This window comes from Hyperolius riggenbachi, chromosome 3 (assembly GCF_040937935.1).
Source record: "Hyperolius riggenbachi isolate aHypRig1 chromosome 3, aHypRig1.pri, whole genome shotgun sequence".
NCBI classification, from domain to species: Eukaryota; Metazoa; Chordata; class Amphibia; order Anura; family Hyperoliidae; genus Hyperolius; species Hyperolius riggenbachi.
Genome location: NC_090648.1, coordinates 138130288 through 138146468, shown reverse-complemented (window position 1 = coordinate 138146468; position 16181 = coordinate 138130288). Strand labels below are relative to the sequence as shown.

Here is a 16181-nt window from a genome sequence, read left to right as displayed (position 1 = left end):
AAATTAGCCGGGTTGGGTGCGAGGGGGAATTCAGGACTAGCGCTTCCATTAGGGCAAACTGGACCATTGCCCCCAATTGCAGTGCAGCTCTCCCCTCAGGTGGTTCCTGGACATCGTTGCAGGAAGCAGATGGGAATGTAAGCTCTGGGTCCCTGGTTCGAATCTCAGCCAGGGCACTATCTGCAAAAGAGTTTGTATGTTCTCTCCGTGTCTGCGTGGGTTTCCTCTGGGCACTCCGGTTTCCTCCCACATTCCAAAAACTTACAGATAAGTTAATTGGCTCCCCCTAAAATTGGCCCTAGACTACAGTACTTACACTACATAATAGACATATGGCAATGGTAGGGATTAGTTTGTGAGCTCCTTTGAGGGACAGTTAGTGACAAGATATATATATATATATATATATATATATATATATATATATATATATATATATATATATATATATATATATATATATATATATACACTGTACAGCGCTGCGTAATATGTCGGCGCTATATAAATACTAAAATAATAATCTGTAGGCTGTACCAAATGGTGATGGAGAGGCATATGAAATCATAGCCTCTTAGGTTGTGCTGTTCCCTGCAAAAGCCGTTGCAGTTTAGCTTTATGGGGATCAGCAATGATCACCGTAACTAAAGGTGCCCATTAACAGTACAGTTTTTCCCTCAGATTCGATCTTTCAACACAATTTTTATGTTCAGAAATATAGAAAAATGTGCCTTATGTGGCGTAAATTGATATGAAACAATTCTTTGGTCATTTTACAAAAGGGGGGGGGGGGATATTGATCCAAAAACTTTGATTTTTTGATTGAATTGGAATGTAAAACCTTCTTAAATTGATCTGTTAATGGGAACTATCGATAACTGCCATCAGATTAGTTTTGATCATTCAAATGGCATAGAGAGATCGAATCTGAAAGAAAAATTGTACTATTAATGGGCACCTTAAAGGAGAACTGTAGTGAGAGGTATATGGAGGCTGCCGTATTTATTCCTTTTAAGCAATACCAGTTGCCTGGCTAACCTGCAGATCCTCTGCCTCTAATACTTTTAGTCCTAGACCCTGAACAAGCATGCAGCAAATCAGGTGTTTCTGACATTTTTTGTCAGATCTGACAAGATTAGCTGCATGCATGTTTCTGGTGTGCTACTGCAGGAAAATAGCTCAGCAGGGCTGCCAGGCAACTGGTATTGCTTAAACGGAAATCAATATGGCAGCCTCCATATACCTCTCACTACAGTTCTCCTTTAAAACAAATGTGCAGAGCCTTCTGTCTCTCCAGCAGGACTGACATAGGATAAGGAATCAGCCATGCTGACACACAGTGATATATACTCTGCAGTAGCATAGTGTGCCCTTTCCACTCCATTCCTGCAATTTATTGTTCCTGACTGACAAAAAGTAAACATAAAAGAATCCCAGGAATGCAAAGGAGGGAACACACTATACAGACTATAAGTATATACTGTATATTACCATGTACTGCCGGGCTGCAACTAATGGTTATTTTCTCCAGCAGTCTGCAAACGTTTCAATTCAGTTCTCCTCACACTCTCTGCTGCTGACTTGCTGAATGAGGAGAGCTGCGAGTGTCCCGCCCCTGTTCATTAATATTCACTGCTCTGCTCGCCTCCTCTGCACACAGGGCTCAGGACTGAGAGCTGCGAGTGTCCCGCCCCTGTTCATTATTATTCACTGCTCTGCCCGCCTCCTCTGCACATGCTGGCTGCTAAAGAGAATGTGACAGCGAGCAGTAGCCGGGCGGAGCGCCCACTGAAATGGGCTTGGGGAGAACACTGCGACTGACGTAGTTGGAATCTTCATCCTGCTGGTGGCTGTGTGGACCTGACAGGATGTAGGTTGCACCATGCACTCATGCTGTCCTCACCATTTGAGCCATGTTCTGTCGCTGGTTCAGCTGTCTCTTTTGTGAGGTAAGCACAGTACACAATAGGTAATGTACTGCTCTGGTCCTTAAAGGGTCAAAACTGTCGGGTCCTGAAAGGGTTAATGATTGATTTACCCAACAGTTTGAACAGTTGATTGTGAGGTAATTGGCTTTCCAAATCTGATTTATGTAAAATTCAGCCTCACACTAGCTTATACAGTACTATACCCCACTCTATATGCTATACACACACCCTGAACTGTCTGTATTACATGTTAAAATACAGTGATTGAAAACATATTAACCTTTGGGGGAGCCATGGAATCACATTCTTTAAAGAGAAACTCTGACCAAGAATTGAACTTTATCCCAATCAGTAGCTGATACCCCCTTTTACATGAGAAATCTATTCCTTTTCACAAACAGACCATCAGGGGGCGCTGTATGGCTGATATTGTGGTGAAACCCCTCCCACAAAGAAATTCTGAGTACGTACTCTTGGCAGTTTCCTGTCTGTGAACCCTGTTGCATTGTGGGAAATGGCTGTTTACAGCTGTTTCCAACTGCCAAAACAGCAAGCAGCAGCTACATCACTTGCCAGCAGTAAAAATGTCACCATGTGATAAATGTCAGAATGTAAATCAGGGATTTAAAACATTTTACAATGGGCAAACATTGACTAAATCATTTATACATAATTATTGTAAAAATGAAGCACTTTTTTTATTACATTATTTTCACTGGAGTTCCTCTTTAAGCACAGCAGAGCCAACAAACAGCTTAAAGGAATACTTAAGTCAAAAAAAAAAAAATGACATTTACTCACCTGGGGCATCCCTCAGCACCCCGAAGCTGGATGGTGCCCTCGCAGCCCCGCTCCGATCGTCCTGTCCCCGCCGGCGGCTACTTCCGGTTCGGCGACAGCCGCCGACAGGCTGGGAACGCGGCTGATTTTCCGCGTTCCCAGCCGCTGCTATCACTCTCTATGCTGCTATAGCGTATATATATACGCTATAGCAGCATAGAGAGTGATAGCAGCGGCTGGGAACGCGGAAAATCAGCCGCGTTCCCAGCCTGTCGGCGGCTGTCGCTGATTTTCCGCGTTCCCAGCCGCTGCTATCACTCTCTATGCTGCTATAGCGTATATATATACGCTATAGCAGCATAGAGAGTGATAGCAGCGGCTGGGAACGCGGAAAATCAGCCGCGTTCCCAGCCTGTCGGCGGCTGTCGCCGAACCGGAAGTAGCCGCCGGCGGGGACAGGACGATCGGAGCGGGGCTGCGAGGGCACCATCCAGCTTCGGGGTGCTGAGGGATGCCCCAGGTGAGTAAATGTCATTTTTTTTTTTTGACTTAAGTATTCCTTTAAGAAGTTGGCCTTTACCGCTGTGAAATATTTGTGCTGGTTAGTTGAGTTCTTAATATCAAGATCTACTGTATGTACCACATATCTCTAGAAAAGCAGTTAAAGGGCTCTTTTCCACTAGCAATCGCTAGCGTTAGCGCTAAACACTAGCGATTACGATTCAGCAAAAGTACAACATTTTGCGGCAATTTCCCGACGTTTGCGACCGCGATTTTGCTATGCACTGCATAGCAAAATCACAGCAATAATCGTTCCACCGCGCGATCGCGATTAGGTACAAAACGAATTGCGGTAGTGGAAATGACCTACCGCGATCACTAGCGGTTCGCGTTTTTGCGATTCAGCCATCACAAACGCCGTAGTGGAAAAGAGCCCAAAAGGGCTGTAGTGATCAAATAAGTTCACTAATCCTTGATTACCCTCTCTAATTTTTAGTTTGCTGTAGTTTCACTTATGTGAACTTGTGCTATCATTTTGTGTTTTAGGATTTGAATGCCGGTGTGGAAATGTATTCTGTGGCACCCATCGTTATTCTGATGTCCACAGTTGTTCCTATGACTACAAAGCAGAAGCAGCTGCAAAGATCAGGAAAGAAAATCCCGTTGTGGTTGGAGAAAAGATCCAGAAAATCTGAGCGAGAAGACCTGTGTCCCAGTTGACACCATCTTTGAGGACAACGCTGGGGCACATATTTAAGTCCATTTTTACTCTGGATCCAGGAAAATGGCTACTCTAGCATCAACTTTTTTCCTCCCTTCCTTTTTCTTACTGCAGCTTTCCCTGATACCTAACAATTGAAACCAGGATTAAACAGGAAACAAACTGAGTAAAAGTCTCTAAACCCTCTCCAGGTGTTTCCTTCCTTAGCAGTCCAGTTAGTCTCTTCTCTTTTAAGAGGGACAAATGAAATAACGAAGCACGTTCTCTTCTATGGAATGGCTCTGTTTTTTACACCTCTAGATTCCGGATCCTGACTCTGTAACCCACCGTATTTATCCTGAAGCAAGCGGATCAGCATTTTATCGGAACTGTTTAATTATGTGTGGTTGAGCTCTGGAGAAGTGCCCTTTTCATCAGAGGAGCGTGCTATAAGAAGATTTTCTTCTGCATCTTTTGTGTGATTGTGTGGATGATTACAAATATCTTTAATTCTAGAATGAAAACAGAACTATTGAATTTTTAGTGTTGGGCCTGGCCTTTTTCCAGCAGGTCTGCATGTGTATGCTCAGAGCCCAGCCTACACTAGTGGGTTGAGTTAGTTATGTTCGGCCTTGGGGAAAGGGGAGGGAGTGAGTAAATGCATTAGGTCTTTTTGTGGGCTGGGTGGAGGCTTAATTTTAATTTTATTTTATTTTCCCAGGGCTGGTTCATTAGGCTGAGCATTTGTTCCCCAGGCCTTCCGTTTTTTTTCCTTTTGGCCGCCTGACAACACAATAAATTATATTCTTTAATATTTTTGTTCCAATTTTATAGTAGAAGCAATCAAACGTGTGAGTGCTGGCCATTTATTGGTCTCACTGGAAGGTTTTATGTTGATGTCCGTTTGATTTAAATAAAATGTAAAAGCTTGCATGTTGCTTGGTTCTTAGACTGGCCTCAGCCCTATGACATCAAAAATATATTTTTATTTTTTTATTTATATACCCATGAAGTAATCTTTGTTTACCACATTTTTTACCACATTAATAATGTTGTGAACAGATAGGGCAAAATCAAACTGGAAGAAGAAACTGCATTGTCTGATGGGTATTTTCAGGGTAGGTTTGCACCTGTGGTTTTTCAACTCTGCACAGGTTGTAAAACTCAGATTTTATCTAGGGCAGTGGTGCCCATTAGGTAGATTGTGATCTACTGGTAAATCCTAAAGGACTTCTGGGTAGATACCACACCACCTGCCTGAGTGACATAAGCATCATACTGTCTCTTTGACTTGGATGAGCTTCGTGCGGTATGCTGTCCTGAAGTTTTGCACAGCAGTGTAGAGTATGTATGATGTTGCAACCCATACATTTAGAAGCATTATGTGCAACTGCTGATTAGTTGAACATGACATTGTAAGCATGGTATTGTGCTTCTATTTGGTCAAGCACTGTACTATTTGGCTTACTGAGAGGCCTATGATATGCATCTAACTGACTGGCGGCTTGTGGTAATCGCTAATGCTGGGTACACACGTTGCGATTTCCCCGCTTGATCCACGGGATCGGGTTTCGATGGATTCAGCCGTCGATTTTGCATACTTAACATGAGTAAATCAAAGGCTGTATCGATCAAGACGCGATCGAACATGTTGGAAATAATCAATCGAGCTCTGGATCGAGCGGGAAATCACGTGTGTACCCAGCATAATGGACTACCGCTATACATGCGCTGTAGTTGTGAATTGCATCAGTCTGTAGTCTACCAAGTAGATCATTTTCAATTCATAATTATTCAAGTAACTTGCAAGCTGAAAAAATGTGGGATCCTCCGATCTAGGGTGTCTTCAGACCCTTCCTTGCTTGAGCAATCCCTTGTAGACTGAACACATAGGATTGTCTATATTAAATTTTTGTGGTAATCTCAGTTTTCCATGCATATAGGGTCACAGAACAACTTTGGACCCAAACTAACTTAGTTGCAGTATTGTCTGGACAGGGATGCCCAACTCCAGTCCTCAAGGGCTGAGATCCTCACACATTTTTGGCACAGCTCAGTTTCATTGATGGGACTGAAACAGTGAAGGTATGGATTATGAAGTAGGACACATTCGCTATTTTTCTGTCCATCCTAAACATTGCCATGGACATGGCCCTTGAGGACTTGAGTTGGGCATCCCTGGTCTAGGACAACCTGCTCTCCGTCCCCCCATGATGGTTGTAATGGTTGTAGCTTTACCGAAGTAGGTCATAGTAGTTTCATTTGGTTAGTGAAAAAAATGTCAGAGGAGAACACCTAGTCCAAAAATGTGGAATATGTGGCCAAACCCCAGAACATGTATTTGATTAATGCTTCTGTTTTAGGGCATTTGAAAATGTCCTTAGTGGTGTCATTGAGGCCCAGGATGTAAGAGTCTCTATTTTGTATGGCTGACATCTGAGGTTTAGTATTTGTTTCTCCAGTTATAGGCCCGCCAAGCCACACCAGGTACTCGCACACATTTTTTGGGTGCAAATCATCTTAGCTCTGTAAATGTTAATAAGTCACTTTTTATGGTTACACACCTTTCTACTATAATTAAAAGTAGTGAAGTCTTATTATAATTTTCAAAGTGGCACGTTAAAAAAAAAAGTCTAACGTTGCTTGACTGCTACTTTAGTTAATCAATATAATGTGAAAACTTGGTGAATATATGCCAAAATGGAGATTCTATTTTATGATCACGCCCCCATGTTTACCAGCTTATGACCTATCCATAATGAGAATTGTACAAATGTGTAAATCTAGGCTAGAGATTGTTAGGCCTGGTTCACATTGGGCAATTAAGCCAAACTGATCTGGTTTCCGCTTCACCGGATCCGTAAAGGCTTGATTCATGTTGGCAAACGGATCCATGAAAACGGATCTGATCACTGGTCGTTTCGATCTGTTTTCACTCTTTTGGCACTCCGGTCTTTTAGAGATTGGGCAGGTGAGTGAGGGTTTCTTACCCAGGCATCTGTCTTCCTGCTATTGCATATTGCATCCCAGGTCGTGTCATGTGACTACCACGCTTTCTTCTCCAACCCAGAAGGGAGACAGCATGGTAGTCACTTGACGCGACGTGGGATACAGGAACACTGAAACCTGGGTAAGACTCATACATGCATCCCTGCAGACCCACAACCACAGACCAACACCCCAATGGAGCGTCCCCACATCCCCTTCCCCCAGGATCCCCCATTCATGTGTATTTTGCTCCTGAACAGTCTGTTTCTTCACTAGTGTGAAGAGACGGTCTGTTCTCCCATTTCCCCCAATGCAGGGTTTCATCTTTCGTTTCGCAGCCGTTCTGTTTGTACAGTATCCATTCTGTTCCGCTTACGGTCCGTTTTTTTTTTAACACTGATGTGAACCAGTGCAAAAAGAGTGTATTTTAAAGAGTTTCTCTGGCAATAGTGAACTTTGATTAAGGTTGTGTAAATTGCATGCGTAATTTGTGTAAACTGCAATGGACCCAGGCCTGCTGTCTGTGCTTCATCCTAGACTCTGCTCTCTCCTTAAAGGGAACCTTAACTGAGAGGGATATGGATGTTTCCTTTTAAACTATACCAGTTGCTGGTCGGTCCTGCTGATCTCTTTGGCTGCGGTAGTGGCTGAATCACACACCTGAAACAAGCATGCAGCTAATCCAGTCTGACTTTAGTCAGAGCACCTGATCATGCTTGTTGAGGGGCAATGGCTAAAAGTATTAGAGACACAGAATCAGCAGGAGAGTCAGGCAACTGGTATTATTTTAAAAGGAAAAATGCATATCCTTCTCAGTTAAGTTTCCCTTTAAGCCCCCCCCCCCCCCCCCCCCATCCAAAATGTTACCACAGCCTGCAATTGCCACCTTCGAAACATCTCCAAAATCCACCCCTTTCTGACCCCAGACACTACCAAGCTTCTCATCCATGCCCTCATCTCCTGCCTTGACTATTGCAATGCCCTACTCTCTGGCCTCCCCTGGACCGGCCTCACATCCCTTCAATCGGTCATGAATGCAGCAGCTTCACTTCATGCCGCTCTGCTTTCACGTCTTCCCTCTGCAAAGTCCTACACTGGCTTCCTATCTGCTTAAGGATCAGTTTTAAGATTCTGTGCCTAGCCTACAAATCTGTGCACAAGACCTGCCCAACCTACATCTCTGAGCTTGTCCACCTGCCTGCCCCCTCCGGTCCCCCAATGATCTCTGCCTGACCGCCCCACGCATTTCTCACTTCCATGCACAACTACAGGACAGCTCAAGAGCCGCCCCCACTCTGAAACTCTCTCCCTCCAACACTTTCAAGCAAGCCCTCAAAACACATTTCTTTGAAATCACCCACACCCCCATTTACCACTCTAACTCTCTCAGCTGAGCACCTTTTCCACAACCGTACCTTGTGTGACCCCTCCCCCCCCCCCCCCAGTGTGTCCTTAATCTTGCAATCCCAGCTATGACTCTTCGCATGGACTAACTCAGACTTGAATTGCTGGGTCTCTGTAAATTCAAATGATGCATCTTATACCCTGTTCACATATACAACCTTGTGCTATGTTATATAACTGTGTGCTAACTCTGTCACCCCTTGTTTGCATTGTGTGTATCCCTATTTATTGTCCAGCGATGTGTAATATGTAATATGGCACTTAAGTACCAGCGGTCTCTGCCCCCTTAAGGACCAGAGGCCACTGGTACAAGAACGATGGGATCTAGAGGAATCGCAGCGCATACCTGCCGTCACCGCCGCTCGCCGGGATCCTGAGGACAGACTCTGCCGTCTCTATGATGGCAGAGTCATGTGAGCCAGTCAGGAGCTGATTTCATTGGCTCCTGACTGTGTCTATCAATGTAAGCCAATGGGAGCGGCTTACATTGATAGACACGGCCAGGAGCCAATGAAATCTGCTCCTGACCGGCTCACAGGGCTCTGCCGTCATAGAGACAGGCAGAGCCTGTGAGTTGCGGCGAGAAACGTAGGGTTTGAGCGACGTAAACGGCGAATGCGCGCTGCGGACGGTGATTGAAATCTATGCCCTGCCAGCCAGGAGCCCACCAAAACATGACGTAGATTTCAATCACCCGGTACTAAAGTAGTTAATAAATATAAAAAATCGTAATAATGGACACTGCAAGCCCAATCCAATTCACGGTTTCTCCTGGGTGATATTTCACGGCTTATCAATAAAATGCTTTTTAAACCACCATCACGCAAGAAAATACTCAAAATAATTTTGGTACTTTTTTTTCAATTGCAGTGCTGAAGTTATTTTAAATAGAATAGGAAAAATTATCTCCTAGGGGAAAACTTAGGAGAAATGTGAATTGGATCAGTCACTGCTTGCGTTATAACATACAAGTTAATTCAAAGCCTGCATGCAATGAATAATGCAATCTGTTACAACAGAGATGTGAACAGGCCCATAGAATTGTATGTGCAGTGAGCTGACATGCAGAATTATTCTTCAATGCAACTAATGCACTGTGCAAAGTGCCCTTATGCTTTTGGTAAAACAGCAGGGATCTCTTTACATCTGTTCTATCAACACTTAACGAGACTCTGAAGCGAACAAAAATTGCTATTTTTACCTGGTAGTTCGCTTCAGTAGATGTAAACCGCTGCATCCCTGAGCCAAAGCAAGGGGTTTATACCCCCCAAATCCCGGGGCAAACATCCACAACTTTCTTGGTCGTGGATTTTGCTACCCGGGGAGGCAGAGCTTTGAGCTGTAGCTCTGCCTCTACTGGCGTCAATTGCCTGTGCGGATCTCTGCCTCTCCCCGCCCCTCTGTGAAGGAAGACTGAGAGGGGCGGGGAGAGGCAGCGATTGACATCTGTAGAGGCAGACCTACAGCAGAAAGCTCTGCCCCTTAGGGATTTTGGGAGTCTAAAGCCCTCGTTTTGGCTCGGGGGTGCTGCGGTTTACCTCTACTGAGAGTACTAAAGCAAACTACCAGGTAAAAATAGTAATTTTTGTTCGCTTCAGTCTCTCTTTAAGAAACTGATACATAGCCAACTTCACTTAACATTTTGTCTCAGATGTTTTCCATTTTCTGAGATGCCTTTATTAAACCTGAAATGACCACTGTGTCTGTGGTCAACCAGTACATGATTAATCCTGGATCTATACAATGCCAGCATCTTCCATAGCCTTGTCATGTCATCCTTTGGCAGTGACGGGAGAGAAGGAACTTCATTCATTGGAGTCCTGCCCACTACCGCTTGAAATGAGAAGAATATGGAGGCTGCCATATTTATTTCCTTTTAAACAATGCCAGTTGCCTGGTAGTCCTGCAGATCTATTTGGCTACAGTAGTGTCTGAATAACACCAGAAATTGGCATGCAGCTAATCTTGTCTTATTTATATAGCGCCGACATATTACGCATCGCTGTACAGAGTATATCGTCTTGTCACTAACTGTCCCTCAGAGGGGCTCACAATCTAGTCCCTACCATTCTCATGTGTCTATGTATGTATCGTGTGTAGAGAGCACAGGTGTTGAACTCCAGGCCTAGAGGGCCAGATCCATGCCAGTGTTTAGGATGGACTGAGAAAGAGGAATGTGTTCTACCTGATGGATCACACCTTTCCTGATTCAGACCCATCAATTAATTTGAGCTGTGTCAATGTGTGAGGACCTCGGCCCTTGTAGGACTGGTTTGACATCCCTGGTGTAGAGCATGTATCCTAGTCTGGGCCAATTTAGGGGAACCCAATTAACTTATCTGTATGTTTTTGTGATGTTGTAGGAAACCGGAGTACCCCGGGGAAACCCACGTGACACGGGGAAAACATATAAACTCCTTGCAGATGTTAACTTGGCTGGGAGTTGAACCAGGGACCCAGCAGTGCAAGGCGAGAGCGCTAACCACTATGCCACAGTGCTGCCCAGATCTGACAATAATGTCAAACACTTGATCTGCATATGCTTTTTCAGGGGCTATGGCTAAAAGTATTAGAGGCAGTTGATCAGCAAGTTAGCCAGGCAATGGGTATTGCTTAAAAGGGAATAAATATGGCAGGCTCTATATCTCTCTCACTTCAGTTGTCCTTTAAAGGCACCTTTTAGTATATGACATTGGTGTGTACCAAAATTTGAATACCATTTTAGGGAGGAGTACGGAGACTGTTGCTTTATATTTCAGCATATACGGTATTTGATTTGAATCTTTAGCTGATTGCTGCTAGTGGTGTGGAAAATGTTCTACAGATACTGTTAATTAGTGTCACCCCACTGTTCAGTGACTTGCTAGACTCAGCTCCTGCCTGTCAAGTTCAGCTAATTGGTATGCTACGGGAATTTTTCAGTCACCACTAATTTATTACTGGTACTTAAAAACATATTTTCGCTGTCACTGGTAGTATTTGACTGGAAAGGTGAGTAAATATAACTGTCCTGGTACACAATCTAAATGGAGCACTTTCAGGTTTTAAGCTTCTGATTGTACTAAAGAGGTTGCAGTGTTTTTGTGTTTATTTTTTTGTTTATATGCTTAACAACTCTTCTTTAAGACTCAGAAAAGGAGTGAAGTTCTGCACATTGAACCAATCGAATTATCAAGCCTTTATTAAGTAGTTATAGTAGTATTAAGTGTAAAACCGGATTACATGTATAGCTGACATGTTTCGGACACGCCATGGTCCTTAATCATCTATGCAATGATTAAGGACCATGGCGTGTCCGAAACATGTCAGCTATACATGTAATTTGGTTTTAGGCTACTTAAGGCTTGATCATTCGATTGGACCAAAGTGCGGGGCTTCACTCCTTTTCTGCTGCCTTCTGGGTGTTGAGTCGCCTAGTTCCTGCACTGTTCCTTCACTAAGGGCTGGTGCACACCGAGCGGCTTTTTCAGCGTTTCTGCGGCTGCTTGGTCAATGTATCTCAATGGGGTGGTGCACACCAGAGCGGGAGGCATTTTGCAGAAACAAAAAATGCCGGGGTGAGGCATTTTTTGGATTTCGGATGCGTTTCTGCCTCAATGTTAAGTATAGGAAAAACGCAAACCGCTCTGAAAAACGCCTGTTCAGAGCGGTTTTGCAGGCGTTTTTGTTACAGAAGCTGTTCAGTAACAGCTTTACTGTAACAATATATGAAATGCACTATACTGAAATCCGCTGCAGCAATCCGCAAAACTCTAGCAAAACGCCATAGAAAAATAAGAAAAAGTGTTTCAAAATCTGCTAGCATTTTGCGGATCTGCTAGCGGTTTTTGGTGTGCACCAGGCCTGAGAGAGTAGAGTGGACTTCACCTTGCATTGCTCTTCTTTAAGACTGTTGAAGGTAATGTGAGTTAAAAAAAAAATAAAAACAAGTGAAAACAAGATAAGTGAACACTTTTAAAGCCTCAGTCACACTGTTAAATCTATGCAGCTAGAGGTTATGGAGTGGAACACGCTTGATCTATATAGACTCAGCAGTGATTTGTTGTGTGGTAATGTATTGCAGGTAAGTTGCTGCTCTACTGGTACTTTTTGCAAAATACTTTTCACAGCTAATTTGTATTTCCAATTGAAAGATGTGTCTAATACGCCAGGCATAGACAGTAGAAAAGCGAGAATATTATATGTTTTACTAAAAGCAAGGAGTTTTGAATCCGGATGATACCATTTATTGGCTAATTTAGAGATGAATAAACAGTAAGCTTTCGGCTTGGGTTTTACTAACAAACAAAAAAAATTAGGTTTGAAACAAACTTTCCAGAATACACCATTCCCTTCCACACACAACATGCTGCCTGGGAAGAATCTGGTGCTAGCAAAACTTTGCTTCCCAAAAATCTATTTTGTTTGCCAATAAAATGTATTTCCTACAACAGATGGTTTGTGCTTTAGTCAGTAAGCCTCACTAAAGGACACCTGAAGTGAGAGGAATATGGAGGCTGCCATATTTATTACAATACCAGTTGCATGGCTATCCTGCTGATCGCTTTGACTGCAGTAGTGTCCGGAATAGCCACATGCTTGCTCAGAGATGTGAGTCAGTCAGAATTCAATCAGAAACCCCTGATCTGCTGCATGCTTGTTCAGGGTCTATGGCTAAAAGTATTAGAGGCAGAGGTTCAGCAGGACTGATGAGCAACTGGTATTGCTTGAAAGGAACTAAATATGGCAGCCTCCATATACCTCTCACTTCAGGTTCCCTTTAAGCTACATTCACACTTATTGAAGGGATTGGCTAAGTTCACACTGAGGCATAATGATCCATGTAAAGCCTGGTACACACCATGCAATTTCCCATCAGATAGATGATTTCTGACAGGTCTGATTTCTGATCCTTTTTCTGATCGATTGGCATAGGAGTGATCAGAAATCTGATAGGATCTGTCAGAAATTATCTATCGACCCATCTCTCTGATGGGAAATTGCATGGTGTGTACCAGGCATAAGAAACAGGATCACAATGGAGGCAAAAAGCCTCCTCATGCGTTAGATGTGTGATGGGATGCATACAGTCAATGAAAAGTATGCTTCACTGTGACTGGAAATGCGTACAATATGCAGTGCTGCATAGCATGCCTTACATTATGGCAAAGGATACCACTGCACCGGTGTCAGTGTACCATTACAATATAATGACATTGTGTTAGCAACGCAATTATAATAATCCCTCCTCAAAAAAAAATGTGGTCTGGTGTGCCTTTTTCACATCTAATGCATTTGTGGTGGAAGAGCTGACATTTTACTCCATTTTTTTTCAGACAATATGTGTGCCTTTTCTTATCTATTGTACATATGGCAGCTGTGGAATGGGTATTCATCTGTATGTGTCAATGTTAATGAGTTTGAAAACAATGCTGTTTGAGCTTTTGAAATCATGAAATCAATACTTGTATTGCACCCAAAGCGCAGACTGCCAAGTACTTCTCCTGGTCATGCATGTGTAATTGGTTGCATAGAGCACAAAATATTGCATCTCTCCCTACATACTGTCACAAGCATCGGACATGTATCTGTCACTGCACATTAAACCAAGGTAAGAAAATTGAAATGCACATCTGTACACCTTGGACTCTGGAAGGGTTGCCTTTCTCTCTATGAAATTGTTATTCCTGATTTGTTTTTTTTAAGGATGAGTGGGTGTGTTGGGCTTTTACCATGCTTTGGAATAGGGACCAACATATCTTTTACTGTTGCAATCAATCCCAGATTTATACTTGCTAGCCATAGGCCAACTTGCCTCTGAGCATCTTACAGAGCATCTTTGCATTAAAAGAGGAGAGCAGTGACCTTGAGAGAAAGCCCTCGTTGCTGGGGCTGCAGAGTGGATGGAGCAATGAATGGAGGGAAAAGTTGTGCACACACATTTGATACTGTATGGCCTGTACAGCAGGTTCACTGGTAGTAACATCCAAGAAAGAGGTTTGTTTGCACACACAGTGCCCCCTCATGCAGAATAAATGATTATAAAGCATTTGCAGTTACAGTAACTTTCTGTCTAGATCCCCAATACATTTCTATCACTAGGGGGCAGACATGCTTTGTAGCCATAGACGTTGCTTCTACTGAATAGAGGTGGCAATGCTGCTAGATCTTAAAGAGAACCCGAGGTGGGTTTGAAGAATATTATCTGCATACAGAGGCTGGATCTGCCTATACAGCCCAGCCTCTGTTGCTATCCCAAACCCCGCTAAGGTCCCCCTGCACTCTGCAATCCCTCATAAATCACAGCCACGCTGCTGACAAACAGCTTGTCAGAGCTGGCTGTGTTTATCTCTATAGTGTCAGTCTGCTGCTCTCCCCGCCTCCTGCAGAACTCCAGTCCCCGCCTGCATCCCTTCCCTCCCTGCTGATTGGAGGGAAGGGACGGGGGCAGGGACCGGAGCTATGCAGGAGGTGGGGGAGCAGCTGAAACTGACACTACAGATGTAAACACAACCTCACAGCACGGCTGTGATTTATGAGGGGTTGCAGAGTGCAGGGGGACCTTAGTGGGGTTTGGGATAGCAACAGAGGCTGGGCTGTATAGGCAGATCCAGCCTCTGTATGCAGATAACATTCTTCAAACCCACCTCGGGTTCTCTTTAAAATTGTAAATGCTCAGTGCCAGAAATCAGTTAAGGATTGAGTGACTAGCTTCAGACTTCACTTGATGTTTAATGCAGTGTGGCGGGTTACAATGCAGTAACGCATAGCATGCTGGGCAGATTTAGGCCCAGTTCACACTGGCGGTCCGTTCCCGCATCGGATGGGAACAAATCCAATGTTAACCTATGGATCCGTTCATATTGGTCCGTTTAAACAGCCATTCCACACCATCTGCTGAACAGAACGCAAATTTGGTTGCCGCACAGCGGAGACGAGCAGAAAGGAAACGGAAGCTGAAGCGCTGCATTGGGGGCAATGAGAAAATGGAATGTTTCTTCACACTAGTGAACAAATGGACCATTCTTAAAGAGGAACTTCAGCCTAAACAAACATACTATCATTAAGTTACATTAGTTATGTTAATTAAAATAGATAGGTAATATAATCTCTTACCCACCCTGTTTTAAAAGAACAGGCAAATGTTTGACTTCATGAGGGCAGCCATCTTTTTGGTTGGAAGGTTACAGGGAGCATGAGACACAGTTCCAACTGTCCTGTGTGCTGATCACCCTTCCCAGTTGCTAGGCAACGAGAACAACATAGGAAATCCCATCATGCTTTGCACAGCATCAGGGAAAAACCGACAGGGTAGTTTTCTTTGATGGATGGAGATTAGCTAAAAATGCAGCTAAAAATGATGCTTTGGTAAGAAACACAAAGTTCTGATGCTGTGAAACTGTTAAAGAAACACCAAGCCTTTTCAGTTCTGCTGAGTAGATTTTTAGTCCGGGGGTTCACTGTAACAGTAAAATACACTTTGGTGATGGAGGTCTGGGGAGGGGATGTGGGTGAACGGAACAGAAGCAGTGGAACAGAAATGGAGTGGCAACGTAGTGAAAACTGATATAAACCACTGGTGATCAGATTAGTTTTCACGGGTCAGTTTGCCACTTCAACACAAGTGTGATCTGAGCCTTAACCACCTAAGGACTTTGTCATGCCGATAGGCGTGAACGCGGTGGCTCCTCCAGGACTGCGTAATGGCAATTGGATTTTAGTCCTGGGGGTGTGGTTTGCAGGGGATTGCGTGCGTTGATGCTCTGTCAACAGTCTACCAGCGGCGATCACCAATAGGAGACTGTTAGAAGGTGGCAGTCTATTTACATCTACGGCAGTGCTGTACTGGGGACAGCCATGTCACTCGACTGTTCACTGGGGAGGCTCACAGAGCGATCAGC

General features: G+C 43.9%; 1 protein-coding gene across 3 annotated transcripts in view; it reads left to right on the top strand.

Moving 5' to 3' along the window:
* Positions 1 to 4840, top strand: part of ZFAND6 (zinc finger AN1-type containing 6) — a 42464-nt gene extending 37624 nt beyond the window's left edge. For all 3 annotated transcript variants that reach the window (XM_068274963.1, XM_068274965.1, XM_068274964.1), the window contains one exon: positions 3756 to 4840. In XM_068274963.1, the coding sequence (XP_068131064.1) occupies positions 3756 to 3904 (149 nt within the window). In that variant the 3' untranslated portion in view covers positions 3905 to 4840. The remainder of the gene's footprint in view (positions 1 to 3755) is intronic.
* Positions 4841 to 16181: the final 11341 nt, after the last annotated feature.